General features: G+C 40.7%; 1 protein-coding gene across 1 annotated transcript in view; it reads left to right on the top strand.

Moving 5' to 3' along the window:
* Nucleotides 1-24254, top strand: part of TASP1 (taspase 1) — a 157581-nt gene extending 133327 nt beyond the window's left edge. The window contains exon 14 of the mRNA XM_054023754.1: nucleotides 22696-24254. Within this exon, the coding sequence (XP_053879729.1) occupies nucleotides 22696-22788 (93 nt within the window). The 3' untranslated portion in view covers nucleotides 22789-24254. The remainder of the gene's footprint in view (nucleotides 1-22695) is intronic.
* The last annotated feature ends 455 nt before the right edge of the window (nucleotides 24255-24709 follow it).

The following is a 24709-nucleotide window of genomic DNA, read 5'->3' as shown; positions in this document are numbered from 1 at the left end:
TCACAGATGCATAGGGAAAATAACACCTTTCTCAGAAGTGGTTATGTAAAGGCAACGTCTACAGCAGTTTTATACAGATTTAGTTGTTTTGATTGGGGTGTGATATTTTTAAGGAAACAGGTAGCTATACTGAAACAACTGCTAGTGTGGGTGCAGTTTATAGAGGTGCCTTATATCAGTATAGCTTGTTGCCGTTCACTTACAGAAATAGCTATTAATCCTAGGTGGATTGTACTATTTTAACTATACTGGTGTAGTTAGATGTTAGTTTTTGTGTGATGACAAGTCCTTAGGCAGATAATTGATATAGAAACTGAAATACCCCGTGATGGGTTGGAAATGAGAGAAGAGGGTATAACACAAAAAAGCTAAGCTTATTCATAGGATCCTTTATCATAAAGAATTCAGATCAGCACAGGGGAGGGATAGCTCAGTGGTTTGAGCATTAGCCTGCTAAACCCAGGGTTGTGAGTTCAATCCTTGAGGGGGCCATTTAGGGAACTGGGGTAAAAATCTGTCTGGGGATTGGTCCTGCTTTGAGCAGGGGGTTGGACTAGATGATCTCCTGAAGTCCCTTCCAATCCTGATATTCTATGATTCTATGATAGTTGAGTGTAGTGATGGAAAGTGAAACAAAAGAGAAGGATATGCCATCTAGGAGCGATGTGCCATGGATGAGGACAAGGCGAGCTGTTTTCAGGCATGGAGCGGTGCTGGGGAGAAGATTGGAGTGAGTGAGAGGCAAATGGGACATTCTGGAGAGAAGTGTGGGCAGAGCATACAGTGTGAAAAGGAAAGCAGAAGAAGGTGAGATGCAGGCAGGAACAGAGCTGCGTAGAATTTGAACATGAGAATGAGTACAAATTGATGTGGAAACATAACTAGAGAAGGAACTTGGTGAGAGAGGGCGGATCAGTTTTATAGCTAAAGGGGTGAGATGATTTGATGAGAGCCTGGATGCTTTGGGAGAAAGTTAGAGAGATGACCCCAGTAACTGTGAGTCTGAGTGATCAGGGGTGTAGTTCAGCAGTGTTAAAGGGCGGGGAGGAGAGGGTTCAAAAAGAGGTTTGCTTTTTGCTGTGTTTAATTAGTGGGATGTCAAGGAGGACAATTTCTCCCTTCTGTGCAGTCCTGTATTTCTGTCTGAGGTAGATTTACAAGTAATTATCACAAATGTGATATCTGAAACCATGGGAGTAGAAGAGCTCCTCTGAGGAATAAGTACTGTATGTAGAGAGAAACAAAGACAAGGATACCAACAGAGGCTAAGTCTACACTACGACCCAGGGGTGAGATTCCCCTGCCATGTACACATACTCCTGCTAGCTCACATTGAGCTAGTGCAAGTATAATTAGCAGTGTAGTCACAGCAGTGAAGGCACAGCTGAGCTGTGCCAATTACAAGCCCACCTGAACCGATGAGCGCTACCATGAGTAAGTGTACATGAGCAAGGGTATCATACCCCTTCGCTCACAATGTAGACAATAACCTGAGGGAGAAGGAGGAAAAGCAGCTGGTTACAGAGGTGCTGACACAGCGGCCAATGGTGCACACTTTTCTATGGCACGTGTACAGCTTATTTCCTTGGATAATCAACTGAAATGCGGTGTCACTGAGTTCTTGTTTATTTTAGATTTTTATTTTAAAAGAATCTAGTTTCTCAAACTCAATTTAGTGAAGCTAGAACAAGCCCAGCTGCAGATGTCCCAGCATGCAGCAAACGTGAATGCATAAACCTGCTTCATTCTTTATATTTTTGATCCTGAAATATAGTCATTAAAAGAAGTGAAATGTTAAATTATATTAGAAATAAAAGCTGATTTTGTTTACACAATATGGCTCCTAGAGCTGGTTGTGAGGAAATGTTTGTTCCTAGCTGGTGGTAGCCTGCTGAAGTCTTTAGTATGTCATATGAAATCTGGTTAGTAATAAGCACTAGCAATACAGTGCCATACCCAGAAATGTTTTCCTACTCGTAGTTGCATCGTTTGACATCTGGTGTACATTGTTTTCATATTGCTGGTAAATTCTCCAGCTGGTAATCTTGATTGGGCTGACAGACACAGCTGCTTCTCTTGGTTCACTTTTAAATTATGTTTTTGACCTTCATTGAAGAAAGTTAATCCCTCTCCCTTTCTTCCTCCTTTGAGCCTGTGGCTGCAAATGCTTTCCAGAGAAAAAACACAAATGCCTGGGCTGCCGACTTCTATTGATCAAAAAATAATCTTCTGTCATAAAGGCTGGAATTTTGTTGTATTGCAAGTAAGGCTAAGTCATAGAAGGAAAGCCAGGCTTGAAATAGAACACGGTGTATTGCAAATAATTTTTTTTCTTTAAAAAAGTAAATATTTGGCAAATTTAACATTGTATTCGTGACATAAAAGTACAGAATATCCATGTATAAAACTCCAGAAACAAGCTGGTCAAGCGGGTAGTATAAAATTGACTTGCTTCCCTGTTTATCTAAGTTTTTTGCAGCCTTCACTAGTCCTGGGCTAACGTCTATTCTGAAGTCAAGTGGTTCACATCATGGCCAGCCAAAGGCTGGCTGATAATGATTGAGGAATTCACAGGCAGTGCACATCAATACAGCAACTGGTAGCAAAATTTTGTAAAATGATAAGATATTAAGAGTTGTAAAAGGAACACACTAATATTAAAATCATAATTGTTTGTGTGTGTGTGTATATATATATACACACACACACACACACACACACACACACACACACACACACACACACACATATAAAATATTAATAGCTTAAGGGTCTCTTCTAGTCTTAGATCACTTAGTCTGACTTCCTGTGCGTCATAGACATTTAAATGTCACATAGCTACCCTGTATTGAGCCCAAAAACATTTGTTTGGTTAATGCGTACCTTTCAGCAACGCATCCAGTCTTGATTTGAAGAGATGGAGAATCCCCTCTTCCTTTGGTTATTTTTTCCAATAATTAATCTCCCACGCTGTTAAAAATTTGTGCCTAATTTCTAATTTGAATTTGTCAAGCTTCAGATTCCAGCCAGTGGTTCTTGTTATGCCTTTCACCACTTGATTGAAGAGTCCTTTAGAGCTCACTATTTGCTCCCGGTGAAGATACTTATACATTGTTATCAAGTCACCTCTCAATATTTTGGTAAACTAAACACTTTGAGTTCTAAGTCTCTCAATGTACGGCCTCAAATCACTTGTGTGACTGTTCTATGTACCCCTCCAATTTGTCAACATCCTTTTGAAAATGTGAACACCAGAATTGTTTACAGTATTCTAGTGTGATGGCATGTCTACCAAATGTTAAAATGTTGCTGCAGCGCAGGTATAGCACTTCAGTCAAGATACTACCTATGCTGATGGCAGGGCCTCTCCTATTGGCATAGGTACTCCATCTCTCTGAGAGTCACTGACCTAACAGTGTCTACACCGGGGGTTAGGTCAGTTTAACTGTGTTGCTTAGGGGTGTGGATGTTTCACACTCTTGAGCAACGTATTATACCAACCTAATTTCCTAGTGTAGACCAGACCTCAGTCTCACAAGTGCTCTATAAAGAGGTAAAATCACCTTCCTACTTCTGTTCACTGCTTCCCTATTGATACATCCAAGCATCTCATTAGCCCTTTTTGCCACAGCATCACACTGGGAGCTCATGTTCAGTAGTCTGTCCACTATGACCCCTAAATCCTTCTCAGAGTTGCTGCTTTCAGGAAAAAGTCCTCCATACTTTAGGTATGGCCTGCATTCTGTCTTCCTAGATGTATACATTTCCATTTGGCTGTATTCAAATACATTTTGTTTTAATGGGCCCAGCTCACCAACCAATCTTAGTCATTCGGTATCACTGCCCTGTCTTCATCATTGTTTATAACTCCACCAATCTTCGTGTTAACCACATATGTTATTGGCAGTGATTTTATATTTATTTTCTGATTTCTGATAAAAAATGTTGAATCATGTCAGACCTGGTACCCATCCCAGTGGAACCCAACAAGAAACACCTCCATTAGATGATGATTTCCCATTGATAACTACTTCTTGAGATTTCTGAGCCAGTTTTTAATCCATTTAACATGTGTTTTCATATTGTATATTACTAATTTTTTAATTAGAATGCTGTGTGGTGGTAAGTCAAATGCGTAGCAAAAGCCTTAAGGGTATTACATCTATGTAGTTACCTTTATGAACCAAACTTGTAATTTCATTAAAGAATGAAATCAGATTTGTTTGACAACACCTATTTTCAATAAAACCATATTGACTTCCATTAATTATATTCCTATTATATTATATTAATTATATTCCTATACTTTTAGTTCTTTATGAATGGAAGTCCATATCAGCTTTTCCCAGCTTTTTCTGCTTATCCAAGATTGATGTTGGGCAAACTGACCTATAGTTACCCTGAGTCATGCTACTTGCCCTTTTTGAATATTGGCACAACATTTCATTTTCAGGAATTTCCCCGGTATTCCAAGATTTATAAAAAAATTATCAACACGTTGGAGATCTCCTCAGCCAATTCTTATAGGAATCTTGGGTGCAAGTTAACCAGGCCTACTGACTTTTAAATGTTTATCCCTAGTAGATGCATTTTAATGTCCTTCTTAGTTACCAATGGAGTGGAAAATTCTTAATTATCCTCATGTTATATGAATAAATCATCCTCCTTCTTTCCAAATACAGAACAGAATTATTTACTGAACACTTTTGCCTTTATTTGCATCATTAACAATTTTACCATCTTCATCTAGTAATGGCTTCATACCACTGCTAGGATCTCTTGTTCGAAGTATACTTAAAAATTCTTCTTTATCCTTAGTTCTGCCAGCCATGACTTTTTTTCCCCTGATGTCTTTAGCTTCCCTTATCGATTTTCTGCACTTTTCTGATCTATATGGAGTGCTATTTATTTTCCCTGTCTTCCATTTATTTTATATATACTAATTGCTGTCTTTACTTGGCCACCGAACTAGGGTGGGCTTTTAGCCAAAGTTTTTGTCCTCTTTGATTGTGGACTTTTGGCCAGCTAACGAACTTTTCGTAAAGGACTCCCAATTTTCATTCATATTTTTCAGGCTAAATTTTTCTTTCCAGTCAATTTAGCTCAAGATTTTTCTCAATTTGGGAAATAAACCCTTTTGAAGTACCAACTATTTTGGTACTGTTCTCTGCCCATATTGAATGTAATCAAGTCATGATCACTGGTCCTGAGGCCATCACCAACTTCAGTCAAGCAATAGATTAATCTTTATATGTCATTATGAGATCCAAAATAGTTACTTCATGTTGGGGGCACTACTGCTTGTGTTAGAATATTATCTTCTTTCATTTTTAGAAAAGCATTTTTTGTAACTCAAGTTAGATGTTTCTAATAAGGCATTTGATCGAGCCTATAACAGTAGCTCATCTCCTGTGTGTTTTCATTAACTTGTTTCTGCAGTAAGTGGAAAAAAACAAACAAAAAACTTTGGAAAAAAAAAAAGATGCACACTCTTCAGTGGTGGTGTAGCATTATTAATTTCTTATTTAAAAAGGGAAGTGGGAATTGCAGGACTTTGGATAAAAAGTCCTGAAACACAATACAGCTACAGCTTACAGAATGGAAGGCAGCCTTGGGGTCTAGATATATTTTTGTTTTAGCAAACTGTTCAGTTTCGTTAGTCTGTTTCCTCAAGTACCCTATGTAATCTCTGGACTATTTGGTATGCATAACTCAACGAATTATAGTATTTTTAGATATTTAACAAGTGATTACTGAATATTATTTCAGAGAAACTATTAAATATAGAACTTTATGAATGGAAGGAGAAATATGCCTGTCTAGTCCATCCATATTGGTACATGGCCTTCTTGTAAATGCTTCCTGATTCAGTTGGACTATTGTTACTTTATGGCTGGATCTACTGGGGAGATCGACCCTGCTGCAATCCAGCCTGCCTTCTAACTCACTATAGTAACTATCCTATACAGGCTGCCAAGTAGCTTGTCCTTAGCCAGATGGGACATTCCTCTGACAATAGTTAGGGTCATACACCTCTACATGCCTGCTAATATTTTAATTGGATTCCTACCCCTCATGAGTTCTCTATCTAAAGCAGTATGTATCAGACTTCAGTGCTACAGACTGGAAAAGGGCACCCATATTAGAGAGGATGCTGAAGGGATTTGTGGGACTGTCTTGCCAACTACTCCTACTAAGCCAGGGGAGAGGGGAAGATCTGACTTATCACCACAGCCTCTTGAACACCTGATGGCCCATGGTATCAAGGCAGCTAAGAGATCAAACTTAATCAATAAGGACAATTCTTGATTGTCTGTAACCAGCAGAAAATTATTGACCCTGGCTGTTTGTGCCATATAGCAATCTGAAGCATGACTGAAAGATATAAAAGGAACCAATCAAGTCCAAGTGTGCCTGGAACTGCCCAGCAAGCATCTCAAATACCTTTCTCCAGAAAGAGAGGAGACTGATCAATTATTAACCAAAATGTTCAAGTTCATGCAAGTTTGTCCATTGCTCAGAATTTGTTCAATGTGAACATGAAGAGCATGCCACCCAGTTGGAATGAGGCATTAACCACCTCCCTTGGCAGCACATCCAGGACCTCCCTACTGGTCTTTATCACCAGGAAGGCCATAGGACCATCCTGCGTGTAGTGGGTCAGAACTCCATAACCATCTACTACATCTCAGCTAGAAACATTGTCCACATCCTCTTTATCCAGCCTGCCATGATGTCCTCACAACAGTGGGAGCCAAACCTCCCCTTATGAAATTGACCTTCCCTTTTTAAACAACCATTAGAAGATGCTAAACAAGTGTGACGAACTGGGCCTGTTCTCACTGTGGTCTGTGAATGCTGACGGGAGTGTGGCTGGGATAGTCTGCATTGGAGGATGGGAGACTGCCCGAGGGCGCATACCTGAGTGTGTAACATGAGAACCCAGGAAGGGGTTGAAGGCCAGGTGACTCCTTAGCCCGGGAAACTGAACAAAGGCTGTGGGAGGGGTCGCTGAAGGCGGAGTGGGGGAAGCAGGCTGGAGAGATGGCTGGGAGGCAGAGATGGCTCTGACCTCCCAAGGGGGGCTGGGCTGGGATGCCCTGGGACCCCAAGATGGACCTAACTGAGGGGGTCCCTGTTGTCTGTGCCTGCAAGACCTGTCTTGGACTGTATTCCTGTCATCCAAATAAACCTTCTGCTTTACTGGCTGGCTGAGAGTCGCAGTGAATCGCAGGAAGCCGGGGGTGCAGGGCCCTGAGTTCCCCAATACTCCGTGACAACAAGCAACTGCATATGTTCTAAAACTGCAGACAATCTACTCTAACTCGGATGAACAACCTAAAATAACTCTGCCACAGAGTAGTTTGTAATAGAAGTGACCAGAGGAACTTGGCTTCCACCACTGAATTCTAGAAGGTGCAAATTGAAAATAGTTATGTGGCTAGGTCCCAATCTGCAGCAATAGGTGAAAAAATATATACCTCAGGCTCCATGGATTCATTTACCCAGGGAAGCAAACAGAGAATCTCCATTACAAACTGTTCTCTACTTTGTTTTTATTATTTTAATTGCAGTGGATTCTACTTAAAGCAGGGCTGTTTTTTGTTAAATAGAGAGAGCTGCTATAATCGGAACCAATTCTTTTCAAGAATATCTTTTCTAGTCTTCAATAATTGTTCCCCTGCAGCTGCCTAGGTGGTAGGTGAATGCAGATTTGTTTTGCCCTCTTTTTGCCCATGGGTAGCCTCTTTCTCTTTTTTTGCTTTCCCTCCTTCTCCGGGTCAGCAGAGAAGGCATTAATGTCCTAAATATAGGCACTAAATACGTGGAAATGCCAATTTAAAATGAGTCCAGGCAATTTCGATTTGCTGAATAACTGATGTCTCAGACTTCTAGAACAGTGGTTCTCAAAGCCGGTCCGACACTTGTTCAGGGAAAGCCCCCAGTGGGCCGGGCCGGTTTGTTTACCTGCCGCATCCGCAGGTTCGGCTGATCACGGCTCTCACTGGCCGCGGTTCGCTGCTCCAAGCCAATGGGGGCTGCAGGAAGGGCGGCCAGCACATCCCTCGGCCCGTGCCGCTTCCCGCAGCCCCCATTGGCCTGGACTGGGGGGTAAAATGTAAAAGTTTAACCAATTAACCGATTCGCATCAGTCTTATCAGTTTCAGTTAATGTTAAACTCTGCTGCAGGCCCCGTGCGCCCGGGGTCCTGTCTACCAGCCCTGCGAGCCTGGGGTCCCAGCTGCCAGCCCTGCATTGCACTAGGGCTGAGGCAGCCTCTGCTGCCTGTTTGAGGAATGTCCCTGTATTTGAAATTTGTAGGGCAACTACATAGAGCTCAAATCATGCACTTACAAGACACGATTTTGACAACTGCTTGTTAGTCACTGAGATGGGAATCCATGTCAACAGTCGCGTGAGAAGAGAATGGTTACTTATCTCTTGAAGAACCAGTGACTGTAGGGGATTGTCCAGATGGATTCAGTGATCCTACTCTTCTACCCTTTGCCCTGGGTCCACTTTGTCCTGTATACCTCCAGGTGTGGGGGAAAGAGGGAAGCGAGAGTACCTAAGGTGTAGGCATAGCCCCAGTGGCCATTGCTGGCTAAAGGAATCTGACTTTGTGTACTTGGGGCTCTTGCTTACAAACAGTGTAATCTGTGTGGTGAACGCATCTAGAAGAACCACACTTCTGTAGGGTAACTGTTTTGTGTGGTGTTGAAAATATAATGAAGCTTAATTTGTGATGAAACAAAAGGAACAATAATGCTTTATAGGATATTCTGGTATCTTGGGTCAAGTATTTGTTGATGGGTTCTCTTATTTGGAGACTAACACCTTTTGAAAATAGTTTTTTTCCTTAGTCATATTTTCCATAGTATGTATAGTCCCATTGCTACCTTTCAAATTACATGTCACAACTCATAAACACCATTGTGAGGGCTTGGCTAAACAGTATTTGTACTGTTTTAACTGTAAGTGTTTGAAATGCTGTAGTTAAGTGGTACAACACCCTCGTGTGGAAGCCGTTATAGTTTATTCCTATAAAACTAGTGGAATAAGCTATATGGGTATAAAGGTGCCCTATATCAATATAACTGCATAAAAATTAGGGATTGTACCAGTTTAAATATTAAACCGACAAAAACAAACCATAACTGAAATAGTTAAGTCAGTTAAAAAAAACCTGTGTAGACCTGGTCTGAGTTATGCTTTGGAAGCTAATGCTTTCTAGATGGACATTTGCCAGTTCTGGGCTTAAAGGAGTTTAAACTAGAACTGCCTTCTTACATTTGGTTTATGACTAGGGCTTCAATTAAAAATTAGTAATTCATTGCCCTTGTATCTACTCTTATTTTCCATTTGAATTCTTTCAGGTTTATTTACCTTGTCTTAAAAATACATTTTTGAGGAGGATAGGAAATGGCTGGTGGGGAGGAAACCACCTATTTGCCTAAGTTGTTGTTTTGTGTTCCAACTCAACTGCTTTAAACACTGCAATTGCTCCTGCTGTTTCTGATCTTTAGCTTTGCTGAGGCCCTAAATGGGAGCTTTATTCCCATCTTACTTCATTTGAAGCAGGATCAAAATAGGCATGTAAAAGAGACTTAATGCGACGTTGAGAAACTGAGTGGGAGCCTGCAGGAAGTACTTGTGGTGCAATTTAATTGTGGGTTTGACTTAGGGTGGGGTGGGGGATGGTACATGTTAATTGTGGTAGCTTATTGTAAAAAATATTCTATATGGAAACTGGTATTCAGGAAAAGAATTCCTTAGTTCACATTATTCATTTCCAGTAGTCCTTGTTGATTTAGGCTTTAATTCCTTCTGTTGTATCACTGCAGTCACTTTCCTTGCAGGTGGAAAGCTGAAATAGGTCTGTATTTATTATTTTTAGTATTGTAGCCCCTAGGAGCCCTAGCCCTGGATCAGGACCCTGTTTTACTAGGCTCTGTACAAACACAGAACAAAAAGACAGTCATTGCCCCCAACAAGCTTATAGTCTAAGTATTGTAGAGACAGCAGATGGTATAGACAGACAAGGAAGTACAAGGAAACAATGAGACAGTGTTGGTCAGTATGATAAATCGTTGTCTCTGTACACCAGGAAGTAAGCATCATAGCAAAGAAGAGTTTTAAGGAGGGATTTGGAAGACAATTAAGTGGCTTTGGGGAATTTTATGGGCCTTTCCTCTAAAGTGTGAGGGGCAGCATGGGAGAAAACACAAATTGTCAGTGGAGGGATGTATAAAAGATTTGAACTATTTTTACTTCATTTACTGATGAGCACTTTTACAACTAGTTAAGTTAGATACTGTTCTTTTATTAGGATGAAATCTGCTTCACAGTCGGAACAGATAGCTAGCAGGCCAATCTCTTTGAGAAGACACATTGTCATGTGTCGGTTATTTTCCTCAAATGTTTAAAATAGCCAACAAATGAAGTTACATGTTTGCACATTTCGCATTTTTAAAATTAACATTGTCTTTTATCAAGACATGATTGATAAAAAGTTTCTAATTTACTTATTAACTTCATTTAAAATAAGAAAGAAACGGAACATAGTTGTAAAATGTTGAGAACCTCAAGTGCTGGGTTCTCAACATCCTTGGTGCACTATAATTTGGTTTTATAGGACTTAGATTTTTCTACCATCTTGATCTAAAATCACTCTAATTTTTAAATGTCTAATTGCAATTCTTGTTGTATTCCAAATTCAACTGCCAGTTTAAAACCTGTTCCTTGTACTGAGTTTATGACATGAATTTATAAATCTTATGCTAGGGCTGGTTTTAATATTAAACTACTGTGTGTCATTCTTTCCATTTTCTAATTTATTGGATTTAAGTTGCTGCCCAGGGGATAGGAAAAAGTGAATGGGTAGAGGAGATGGAATCGTGTATGCCACTGTAGTTTACAATGAACGCTGGCCGCTGTGACTATCTACATGAAGTGATGTAGCTTCAATGCAAAACAAACAAACAAAAATCTCTCTGAAAACTCTTCATTTTGCAGTTGGAAAAATATAGTGGGCAACGGGACAAGCAGAGGAAAAATGTGGTTCATAGTTAACTACTGCCATTAAAATGCTAGTTACCAAATTTAACAGTTATTGCCCTTAAAATGTCTGAAGTAATGTGTATGACAAGTACAGATTACAATAATTGGTATTGTTTTAAGGTAGGGAACTTCTGTACTTCATTGCCTGCTTTGGTAAAAAAGGTTTATGAAAGTTTTTTGCCAAGAGAAAGACACAAACTCAATATTCACTGAGTAAAGAAATATACATTTTAATAGGGTTACCGTATTTCAACAATCAAAAAAGAGGACAGGGGTGCCGCCCCAGCCCCGCCCCAGTCCCGCCCCCTCCCACTTCCCACCCCCCCTCAGAATCCCCCTACTCCCTACCTGTCCCCTGACTGCCCTCTCCTGAGACCCCCCCAACTGCCCCCAGGACCCCACCCCCTATCTAAGTCTCCCTGCTCCCTGTCCCCTGACTGCCCCAACCGCTCTCTACACCCCCTTCACCCGACAGCCCCCCCCAGAAACCCCGACCAATCTAACCTCCCCCATTCCCTGTCCCTTGCCTGCCCCAACCGCTCTCTACACCCCCTTCTCCTGACAGCCCCACCCCCAGAACCCCCGACCAATCTAACCCCCCTGTTCCCTGTCCCTTGCCTGCCCCCCCACCAGGCTGAGGGAGAGCTGCGAGCTCCACATGCAACCAAACACTGTGGCGCTGCTCTGCGGGGGAGGAGGGAGCGGGGGAGGGGGAGGGACTCTGGCTGCTAGAGGCCCCAGTGGCTGCGAGCGGCTTTCAATCAGGCCCAGCCGTCCAATCAGCCACACCGCACTCTGCATGAGGGGAAGGGGGAAATCCTGGACATTTCTACTTTATTAGAAATCCCCCCCAGATGGCCATTTAAAGCTGAAAAAGCTGGACATGTCCGGGGAAACCCGGACGGATGGTAACCCTACATTTTAATTATAATTTGAAAATTAGTGGAAAGATTTACTGTGTAATCTTATGTTTAGCCATTTACTCGTACATTTCAGACTACAGAGAAGCTCTTTTACATGCACGAAATAGGAAAAATATGTGTCACTCATCTTTAAATCTGCACTCAGATATGTAGGATTTGACTGAAGAAGTCATTCTATAATTTTTGCTTGAAAAGAACTTTGTGCATACACTAGAACATCCAGTTTTCTGCTCAGAACTCAGCGCTCCAGCTCACTTGGAAAGGACCATCCTGAGTTGAAATACAAATTTAAAATATTTTGTTAATAGAAAATAGATTCCAAAGCCAGAAAAGATCACTGTGATCATCTAGTCTGACATACTGTTTAACACCGGCCACAGAACTTCCCTAAAATAATGTCTTTTGAACTAGCGCATATCTTTAAATATAAAAATCCAGTCTTGATTTAAAAATTGCCACTGATGGAGAATCCACCAAGACCCTTGATAAATTGCTCCAATGGTTAATTACTCTCACAGTTAAAAGACCTTGGCCAAAGCCCACCAAACATTCCAGCTTAATCCAGAATAAATAATAATAAATTTGTTAGTCTCTAAGGTGCCACAAGTACTCCTGTTATTCTTTTTGCGGATACAGACTAACACGGCTGCTACTCTGAAACAGTTAAAAGTGTATGTCTTATTTGCCGTCTGAACTTTTGCCTAGCTTCAACTTCCAGCTTCATTTGAACTTCATGAAAATGCTGGGTTCTGAGATCTGGGAATACAGCAGAAGGTTTTATATTTAATTCTTTTGTTTTTAAAGTTGGAAAGAGGAGGATTTCCACTTTGGACCATCACACCATTGACCGGGGTAATCAATTATTTTTTGTCAAGGTCCAAATTTCTTGGTCAAGGTACAGTCAAGATCCAGACTCTAGAGAAAAGAATACAATAATAATAATAATTAAATAAAAAGATTTTGCTGAAAGTTTGGAAGCATCTGGTGGTCCAGAATTGGCCTGCAGTCCACCCATTGACAATCCCTTCCTTAAACTGTGGATTTGACATTGTAGTAAGATGTACCTTGTAAGCAGTCCACATTGTTGAGCTAAGACATTGAACTTTAAATGACTGAAAAACACATCTGTGATTACGTAGCTGTCTGTCCTGTATTAATCCTGCTAAATCTTGCTCCAGTTTAAATGTAGCTGGGGTGAAATTCCAGCGCATGATGAAATTCTGGATTAAGCTGGAATGTTTGGTGGGCTTTGGCCAAGGTCTTAATATTGAATTTGGTCCCTTATTTACACTTCTGTTCAGTATTGTGTTCCTATTTCACACAAGATAATATATTCAGCATTTTAGGAACAGGCTAAAATATTTGGGCCTGTTTTTTATGTGCACTGTTTTCCTCTACATTAAACATTAAATATTTAAAATTGCAGCAGATATTAATAGTGGAATGTAAGTATGAATTATATCTATTATCTGGCTCTGCTTTTGCAGCACATAGGAGAGTGAAAATCTTAAATTTTGGTATATTTTTAAAATATCACTAATCTGAGAGTTATCATCTAATGCTCTGAGTCCCAAATCATCATCATTTGTTAGAATGGTGCATTGTTACTCATCTTTTTAAACTATCTAAACGCGACTATGAATTATATGGGAATTACAGTTAACGGAGAGGGATTAAAACACTTACTTTAGAAACTATCTTAATATATATCAGTCCTTAATGTGTCGTATTAACATTTTAAAATGTAAAAATAGTCTAGAATCATTGTATTCTGTTTGTAGATTCTCTTGACTTCCTTATTAACTCAAGGTCTACTTAGAATTCTAATCTCATTTCCCACAGGTCATTTATGATTTGTATACAATACATTGATGTGACAATTTTTTTTCTCTAATCAGTAAGGTGGCAGAATGCAAGTGAAATTCAGTGCATTTTATTCTTGATTTGCTTATTCTTAATGATACAGTTCCAGCTCTCAAAAATGTACTGGATATCAGAATATTTCTGTAAACTAAATATTCTAACCAAAACACACTTTCCCTACATGGTAAATTAGCTGAAAAATAAGTCAGGCACTCATTAGGTTTGCATAAGTACTGAATGTGCTGTCGCATGGTAGTTATGCACTATCCTACTTTACACTATATGCTAGTTTGCAGTGTGTGATGGACTCTGTCTTTCTCACGCAGCTCTGTCTTACTTTTGGCTTACTCGTATTGATTTCACATTATGTTTATGGCTTTAATGAAAAAAATGAGCTCATCATTGACAAGCACTATTACTTTTATATGCACAAAAAAGGCCAAGTGACATCATTTTGGAGAGCACTTAAACTGGTCTTTTTATTTTAAAGACTTTAATAAATGCTTGTCATATTAGCTAGTACAGTTCACCTTTCAAGTCATGTCAGAATACTTTATCAAATGAGGCACCAAATAACAATGTTCTTGGCACAACATGTGTAGTTTAAGAAAAAAATTAATCCTAAACCAAGTAATTCAGATTTGAAAGATACATTTGATCCAAAAGAAGAAATCGTATACTGTTCTTAATTAACAATTATTCCAGGCCAGAAAGACTACCCTTTGGTTTGGGCTTCAAGAGGAGTGGGAAGGGTCTACAGAGTTCAAAAGCAAATCATAACAGAGCTACCTTGCATGGGCAGGGTATTGGTAGTTATTAAAAAAAAATCAAGAACAAAAAACACCAGTGCAAGCTTCCGCTCTCAGTATCCTACAAAAATAGAATCATAGAATATTAGGATCAGAAGAGACCTCAGGAGGTCATGTAGTCCAATCCCCTGCTCAAAGCAGGACCAACACCAACTAAATCATCCCATCCAAGGCTTTGTCAAGCCGGGCCTTAAAAACCTCGAAGGATGGAGATTCCACCACCTCCTGAGGTAACCCATTCCAGTGCTTCACCACCTTCCTAGTGAAATGGTGTTTCCTAATATCCATCCTAGACCTCCCACACTGCAACTTGAGACCATTGCTTCTTGTTCTGTCATCTGCCACCACTGAGAACAGTCAAGCTCCATCCTCTTTGGAACCCCCCTTCAGGCAATTGAAGGCTGCTATCAAATCCCCCCTCACTCTTCTCTTCTGCAGACTACATAACCCCAGTTCCCTCAGCCTCTCCTTGTAAGTCATGTGTCCCAGGCCCCTAATCATTTTCGTTGCCCTCCGCTGGACTCTCTCCAATTTGTTCACATCCCCTCTGTAGTGGGGGGCCCAAAACTGGATGCTATACTCCAGGTGTCGCCTCACCAGTGCCGAATAGTGGGGAATAATCACTTCCCTCGATCTGCTGGTAATGCTCCTACTAATACCACACAATATGCTGTTGGCCTTCTTGGTAACAAGGCCACACTGCTGACTTGTATCCAGCTTCTCGTTCACTGTAATCCCCACTTCAAGTGATGTTTGTCTGCTCCTTCTCTTTCTTTATAGATGAGATTTGGTAGTCTAAACCAATAGAGGTCTTCGTGGTCCACATAGCAGCTGTTCTCCTTTGGCAGCCATGCTTCTATATGGCCCTCTCAACCTCATTTCATTTCAAGGGGGACATCAAAGTAAAATGATTCTCACAGAGTTAATATCTTCTTCTGCATATTCCCAGCAGGAAGGGTGAGGCATGTACTATGTTGACAGGCTGTCCCTCTTGCCCCTGATCCATCTCCTATTGATAGGGTTGCCAGGTGTCCAGTTTTTGACTGGAACATCCGGTCGTAAAGGGACCTGGCCATTAAAAGTCTGGTTGGTGTGGGGCTGGCATGCTCTCTACCTGGCTCTGCGCGACTCCCGGGAACCGACGACATGTCCCTGCGGCTCCTAGGCATAGGCACAACCAGTGGGCTCCGCATGCTGACCCTGCCCTGAGCGCCATCTCCACAGCATCCATTGGCTGGGAACTGCGACCAATGGGAGCTGCAGGGGCAGTGCCTGTCGGGGGGGCAATGGGCAGAACCCCCTGGCCGCACCTGTGCATAGGAGCTGGAGGGACATGTTGTTGCTTCCCAGTAGCCACCTGAGGTAAGCGCCGCCCGGATTATGTACCCTTCACCCTATCCTGCACCCCAACCCTCTACCCCAGCTCTGAGCCCCCTCCCGCACTCCAAACCCCTTGGCCCCAGCCCAGAGCGCCCTCCTGCACTCCAAACTCCTCATCCTGGGCCCTACCCCAAAACTCTAACCCCCTCCCACACCCTGAACCCCTCATTTCTGGCCCCTCCTCAGAGCCCACAGCCCAGCTGGAGCCCTCATCCCCTCCTGACCCCCAAGGCCCTGCCCCAGCCTGGTGAAAATGAGTGAGTGAGGGTGAGGAAGAGTGAACAACGGCGGGAGGGGGGATGGAGTGAGCGGGGGGCAGGGCCTTGGAGAAGGGGCGGGGCCATGGGGAAGGAGTGGGGCAAGTCTGTTCAGTTTTCTGCGATTAGAAAGTTGGCAGCCCTGCCTGCTGATCCACAGTGCACTAACAGAGACGCTTCCATGGGGCTGGAAGAAGGGAGTGGAACTTGTTTTCTCTTTCTATGCTTTTTTTGGGCCCCCGCCCCAGATTTAGGTTCCCTCTATTTGCAAAGCTAAAGGTACAATCTAATCTAACTAAAAGCTCTCCTGTCCTTTTCTTTTCCATACAAGCCTAAATCCAGCAAGAATTAAAAATGTGTCGCGTAGTGGGTATTTATTAAAAAAACAGTAACAAACTATACAAGTAAGGTGGTTGAGTCTGAAAATCTTACTAAAATCAAAGGAGACATGTATTTAGTGTAAATAGTTATGCCTAAGAATAAAGTTGATGAGAGTCTAATCTTAAAAGGTCATTTGGGAGTTTAATTGAATATAAAATGTATAGCACTTCAAGGCTATTTTTTCATACAACATGAAATAGCTATGGATATTTTAAAAATAAAATAATGTGATCTTATTTCTCTTTAAAAAGGCAGCTTAATATTTTTTTGGTTTGGCGTAATAGTTACTTGCTATTGGGTAAAAGTGACCTGAAACATTATGCATAAAATAGGATAGTACTTCATTTATTACTTGATACTGAGTGCATGCCAAGTAAAGAGATGATGAGAAAAGTTTATATATCAAGACACATGCAAGGATTTTGATTATATATGCATTTGTGTGTGTGTGTGGTAATTCAATAAGGAGACACACAGATTTTGGAAGTGTACTTTAGGTTTTTATATATTGGAAATCCTTTTCATATTCAAAAAAGTAGAGTAGATGCCTATGTCTAAATAACACATTTGAGATACAAATGTACTGATTATCTGTTAAAACGTCTTGTGTTTTGAAAAATCTGTTCAAGTTCTCACTGAGGTTTCATATTCAACAGCTAGTCACTGTCGTTATTTTAGAATAATAAGTATATTTAGTGATTTTTCAATATGTAACTCAACCCAGCCTCCCGATTTTCACCTGCAGTTATTTGTGGGTGTATTGAGGCATCTAACTTTACCTGATTTGTGGGGTAAGCAGGTAAGCGCAAATGTTATTAATTGTGCCCACAGTTTATTTGGATTAGAAAAATCACGTCTCAAAAATCAAAGCCTTTATCATGAATAAATGAATGTCCTACTGCAGGCCTAAGAAATTTTGGTGGTTCTGTTCTGGTAAAAAAATATTTGCCCTGTGCCATTTGGCAGAATCTGTGGGCATCCATGCCTCATACTGTACTGTTTCTTTGTTCCAATACTGTACTCTGCCATGACCATCTCCACTTCATAATGGATGTCTGATTCAGATTAGGCCACTGAGCCACATTGACTGTGGTATTATATTGCGTGATCAGTAGCATGCTTCTACTGAGTAAAGACTGTTACTGCATACTACTAAGAAAATTGATTTTACATGATGGCTCTAACTTTATTTGGGGTTTTAAATAGACCTTAGAAAAAGATATTGGCAAATTTGGTTCTACCAGTTGTTCTTATAAATTTTTTTAAACAAATGGAAGGTTAACTCTGAAATAATAGTTCCAAAAATGATCAGTTGCATTTGAGGGGAACCATAGGAGATTTAAAGGGAACCCTCTCTTCTTGAAGTGGTAAATCATGATCTTGACCAAAATTGTTCTAAAAGTAGAAAGATGCTCATATATCACGTAGGAGGGCTAAGGATCAAAGTTGAACCAGTAAAATGAAAACCTTAAAAATGTTTTTAATTAAATCTGATTCTGTCATTTAACTGAAAAAAAGACCACCTAAGAGCAGACACCAGGATAGCCTTATCAAGGAGGGGATTAAAAGAGGCTGTGCCTCTGGAATAGAGAATGTCTTTACAGTGAATTGTGGTTAAGGTTCTAAATAACATTCTGCTCAACTGATACATGTTATTACTGTTTTATCTTTTCGACTCATAGACTTTCAAAACATACCACCTCACAATGTGTTAAATTGTGCAATCTTTGGACCTTTTAAGATTAATGGGACTATAGGCTCAAGTAAGTGCACAACAACATAAATAAGGCTTTCACGGTCTAGCCTCCCACTAGCACTGGAGCAGTTACAAGTCATTCTATTTTATAAAGTGACTGTCAGGGCCTGGTCGTAGGCAACCAGACCTAGTGGTCAGAGTCCACAGCCAGGAGTCAAGAGTCAGCTGGGATTCAGAGGCAGGAGACCAACCAGAGATCAGAACCACAAGTCAGAGGTCAGGAGCCAAGCCAGGTCAGGACACCAGGAAGTCAAGCTGGGGGAACAGGAGTAGGAGACACACGGTCCAGAGCAGGGTGGAGCTCAGTTTTTCGGACAGTTTCCTGTTCCTGGCTTAAATACGGCCAGCGGGCCGGTTGTCTGCTCTGAGACACCACCAATGGAACATCAGAGATGGAGCCTCAAGCTGGGGCTGGGCTCCATGGTTCCTGGGTTGTCAGCAGGTTCCCAAGTGGGGAGTTGAAGCTTGGCTGCTCCTGTGACCCAAGTTTGAGGCCAATGGGTCATGCCAGTGACATCTCCCCCAATTGAAACAGTATTCTTTAAAGAAATAAAGCCCAATCCTGCAAGTCGTCTTCTGCTGAATCTTGCACTAGCATTGAGAGTTCAGTACTTGGAAGACTTGCAGAATCCAGCCCATAATCTTAAAAAATACAACTTTTTAAAAGTAAATGTACCTCACCATTTTATAATGAGACTACCGGCAAAATAGGTGTACCTTTTTTTGCCCAAGTCCCTTCATCTAATGCAAAATATACCAGAACGTCTGCCAATGAAATTGAATCAGCTGAACCTGTTTTATTATTTCATAATAGTTAAATATATAATTCCCAGAATTAAGTGATCAGCTTTATGTCTCCAGGGTATTGGTTTGTGCATCTTCAATATACGCTACAGATAATCGTATTGCATGAGCATTACAGACCCGATCCTTGTCCTGGCACAAAAAAAAATTAAAGCTGCCCTAAGAGTACAGCTGAAGAAGCTGAGTGGCATAACAGCCAGGGAAACTGCTGTCCTCCTCCCTAACTTCTAGCATATGGGATAGATGAGGGTGTTGCAGGAACAGTGTGTGCTGGTGATTCTCTGGCAGTGTGATGTGAGGGCTACACTATAAAGTTTTGTCAGCATAGCCATGTCGGTCAGGGGTATGAAAAAACCACACCCCTTAGCTGACATAGCTATGTCGGCAAAACCCCTAGTGTTGACAAAGTTATGCTCACAGAAGAGTACTTCTGTTGGCGCAGCTAACATTGTTCAGGGAGGCGATGTTGTTTTGCTGGCAGAAAAGTTCCTGTCAGAATACAGTGCATCTACACAGAGGGCACTGCTGGTATAGCTATACTGACAAAATCTTTGTAGTGTGGACAACAGTAACTGTTCACCCTCCCTAAGCCCTTGGGAGTGCTGTTACCATCCAATACTGATGAGGCCATGTCTACACTACAAAATTAAGGGCATGGCTACATTTGCAGATGTAGAGCACTGGGAATTAAACCAGTCTTCGGAGACCACAGCAGGGAAAATGCTGCCAAGTGTTTACACCCTCAGCTGGAAGTGCACTGGCGTGGCCACATTAGCAGCTCTTGCAATGCCACAAAGAGCAGTGTATTGTGGTAGCTATCCCAGCGTTCAAGTGGCTGCAACGTGCTTTTCAAATGCGGGGGGTGGGGTGGAGTGTGACAGGGAGTGTGTTACGTGTATGGGGGGGGAGTGTGTGTCAGCATGCTGTCTTGTAAGTTCAGACTCCCCCCCCCCCCCCCCCCGACACACTCACAGCAAGCAACATTCCACACTAATGGCTTGCTTTGACCCAGAGCAGATAAGCATGCCAGCTGTTAGAAACGGTTATGGGACATTTCCAGAGGCTGATCAAAGCGCAGTGATGCAACACCTCGTTCACACTGACGCTGTGGCGTTTCAGTGGAGGTGCAACAAGCGTTATGCTTTTCGTGGAGTTGGATTACCAGGAGCACTCCTGGTGCAGAGTCCAGGTGCTCTACATGCCTTGCCAGTGTGGACGAGTCGGGAGTTAGGGCGCCTGGGGCTGCTTTAATGCACTCTAGCTTGCAAGTGTAGCGATGCCCTAGGTTGCCCTAACTTACGTTGGCACACAGCCCCTGTAATAATTACATCATTTGTGCATCTCTACACTTTGCTCCTTGTGTTGGCGGTGCGCATCCTCACCAGGAGTACTTTTATCGATTGTACTGTCAGTGTGGGGCCTTGTGGGACGGCTCTTGAAAGCCAGTAACAGTCAACATAAGCAGCACAGTGTCTACGCTGACACTGGGTCGACCTGACTACATCGACCTTGACTCTACACCACTTGTGAAGGTGGAGTTAGGGTGACCAGATGTCCCGATTTTATAGGGACAGTCCCGATTTTTGGGTCTTTTTCTTATATAGGCTCCTATTACCCCCCCACTCCCATCCCGATTTTTCACACTTGCTGTCTGGTCACCCTAGGTGGAGTTAAGTCGATGGAGCAGGACAGTTACAACGGTGGGAACGAAATTCAAGTGTAGACACTTTCATGGTTAGGTTGACGCAAGGCAGCTTAAGTTGACCTAACCCTGTAGTGTAGAACACACCATAGAGTAGCCCTGAAGCTTTTTTAAGTTACAGCAGAGCCTAAATCAGCAGCTCTGGGAGTTGAGGGGTGGGCAGAAAGATTGTAGAAAGCTGGCTGTGACACTGCTCCCAGTGCACCAAGCACTGCTTTAGCCATCTGGCCCTACATGTATTCTAGCATTACTATATTGCAGAATCAACACCATGTGGACTAAGATATATGCTGATATTGTATAACAATGCTACATATGGAAACAACGATGGGTTACATGTAACAGTAACACAGCACTAACAATAAGGCAGAATACGCTTACATACATGTTTGGTACTGTAAAGTCTTTATCATTGCCCATTTACAACAAAGTATGCACTGGAAAATAAAGCAATTTCTTCAGTACTTACAGATCTGTCCTCCTTGGTAGGAGATTAGAATGTAATAAAACAAATCTTCTGCAGTTACAAAATAGAGCACAACAAATATGGACTGAAGAGGAGAAATAACCGTTATGTCAAGCTATTGTTATGAGCAATGTGAATTCTATAACCCCAATAAACACATAGGAAAAGGAGTAACTAGACACCATTAAACATGATGAATGGTATGTGTCAAGTTGTAAGTTCTTTATAAGGCTTTACGTGACTCCCTCGAACGTAAAACAATAGACAAACAATAAACTGAAGCAGTGCCACTCCTTATCACACAACAGGTCTCTGACATGCCTTTGGATATAATGAATAACATTGTTTGCCAATATAAAACCAATAAACAGATATTTTTCGGAAATGGAGGACTGGATGACTCAAGATAGTTTCTCACATTTTTTCATAGTTGGACCACTTCCTCTTCCATTCATAATTGTATAATATCACTTTGATAGCTTTGGCAATTGCTAACATTGAAAATTAATATATGGAAAATATATTTAGATGTCTTTTAGTGTAGTTTCACAACTAGTACTAACCCACTCTGTGTGGTACGGATGGTGTCTTCCTATATCATTAGGGCCATTGAGCATTACCAGAATATTAACAGAGAATAATATATTAAATCCATCTAGCAATCTGACAAACTAAACTCTCATACAAAAGGAGTATGGATGTTTTGATCTTTCCTGCTGAAATATTGTCATGACCATACTTTTTTTTTCTCAAAACATTTTTGCAAAAAAATGCCCATTGGAGAAATTTCATCCTAACTCTTTCGTCAGTTAAAGTTGGCTTTAAGCTTTGAAGCATGAGTTTGTGTCCTACAAATATATTAAGTTCTAACCCTTTTTTTTAATCCTCGAAACTTTTGGCATTAATGATGCCTTCGGTCATGGAGCTGCACATATCAATTATGTATTGTGCAAAAATGTATTTTCTTTTTATCAGTTTTAATTTTGTGTCAACTTTACTGATGTCACTTTGTTCACTTAGTAGGTAGGGTAAACTGCAGCACCCAATTTACCTGCTCTGCACGTATTATTTTGCATAAGTTTACTATGTCCCCTCCTATTAATGTCCTCTTTATACTAAACATTCCCTGTCTGCAGCTTTTTCGGTTGTGTTGTAATTTGCATGTATATATGTTCATACTGAACAATGTAAACATTGTGGGCTTTTTAAGATGCCTTTGTGTCCACCATTCCACCTGCTTTCAGTTCTCTGTTTTTTTCCGCAGTTGCTAAAGTTCTCACAATTTTTCCACAGACTCACATTTCGAGACTTCCTCCTGGAGCTGTGGCAGGGCAGTCTGTGGCAATCGAAGGAGGAGTCTGTCGGCTGGAGACCCCAGCAAACTGAACAGCTTACTCCTCAGCTCCATACAGAGAATGTGAATGACGTTTTGTACAATAAGCTCTTTTGTGTTTTAACAGATGTTGGGAATTTTACTCTCATTTTATACTCTTTATTGCAACCACGTGCACCATAACTTGAGATAAGTGCTGCTGTTATTTATACTCATTCTGTGTGAATGGGTGTGTGCATGCTCATTTTTCTCCCAAACAAATCAGAACACTTCCTAGTTGTGCAGATGAAGATAGTGTATGATTAATGTTGCATTTAAATTTTCATTGTTTACAGTTTAAAAAATAATGCCCTAAAACTATGGGAAAAAACTAATTTAAAGATGTGATAGTAACTGTCATTCATGTTCTAAATTAGGAAGTAATGGGCCTCAGAGGTAGTTGTGTAGTAATGCAAAAGTGATTGTGGTTTGTACATTTCTTTTAAGTTTAAGTGGATCCAGTGGTGACTTAAACACTGCTTCTTCATCCCCTATGTGGGGCATTTTTCTTTGACAAAGAATGGTTTCAGTGAAACAATCTAGAGCAGAATTATGGCCAGAATTGTTTTTAAATAGTCTTATAATATAAGTTGTATCTCTCTTCCCAAGCTAAGATGTTACATAGCTTCAAGCTGTATGTATTACAAAAAAGTTATATAAAGATAATGTACCGTAATGCAGTCTTTACTTTGTGTATAATGGAATATTACAATGTAAATAAGAAAACAAAGTTTATGGAAAGATTCAATACTATTCTTTGTTTCTTGTTTAAATATATATTTTAAGAAAAAGGTACAGAAATAAACGAGCATATTACTGTATGCTAAGTATGTGTATTATTGTTGAGAAATCTGATAGTAACCCTCTTCCTGAAAAAGTGACTTCCTCAAAGTTCACTTACAGCATGTGTGTATGTATATTAATTTGTCTAATATGTATGCATTATGCATAAATTTACTGTAATACTTTTTCCCCACATATTCTAAAAAGCTACATATTCATATAACTATGTAGGCCACATCTGCCTTGTAAGTATAAACAGTTATCTCTGTACACCAGTTCTGATATTTTAGCAAATCATTTGAGTTCTGAAGATGAGTTCTTAAGTTTCAAACATCCATTCAGTATTCTTCTTCCTGTTGACAATGACGGCACCATAAGATTTTTGTAACGACCAACTTTTGTTCAATGTCTTGCAGATAGGCCAAAGAGAAATAACGGTAGTTTATAACTTTTTTTTTTTTTCTGTTCAAATTTGGAAACAGAAAGTCGATACTCCATTTTACCTTTCTCCAGAAGTACAGGATAAGTATGTAGTCCAATAACATATAGTTCACCCAACAGTGTACTCACCTCTTTATTTTGTATTGTTGTGCCTGCTTATAATAGAAATGCCTGCTTCTGATTAAATGGTTGCATTGATTATGATATCAATGTTTTATGGAAAAAATTCTTAATAAATTTATTTTTAAAAAACTGGCCTGAATGAATTTTGAAGGTAATGTCACTGCATGCTCAGAGCTGTGTTTTGCATTGTGACAAATCTGCAGGCACAGGTCTATAAGGACAAATTCTCTGGTGTAAATGAGTGCAGCTCCACAGAAGTCATTGGAGCTGTGCCAGATTACACCAGTGGAGAATTTGGACCGTAATTGGGACAACCAGATGGGTTAATCTCTGTGCCTAGCAGTTTAGAATATGCATTGCACCTCCCTGTTTTTTTACGGTCTCTCAGTAGCAGACCATAGCTAAGGTTGTGTCAGAATTTTCTGTTTTACAGGGTCTGTACCTCAACTGTCTCACAGTTTTTCAGAACCCTTTTTTGTTAACATGCCATGGAGAATTTTAACCAAATTTCAAACACTAATTAATATGTTTATGAAATTATCGCCAACCTGTATTTTGTGTTTGTATGTTGCTTTGTAGGGAATTATA

The sequence above is a fragment of the Malaclemys terrapin genome, chromosome 3 (genome assembly GCF_027887155.1).
Source record: "Malaclemys terrapin pileata isolate rMalTer1 chromosome 3, rMalTer1.hap1, whole genome shotgun sequence".
In the NCBI taxonomy this organism is placed as follows: domain Eukaryota; kingdom Metazoa; phylum Chordata; order Testudines; family Emydidae; genus Malaclemys; species Malaclemys terrapin.
This window is presented reverse-complemented; position numbering and strand designations above follow the sequence as displayed.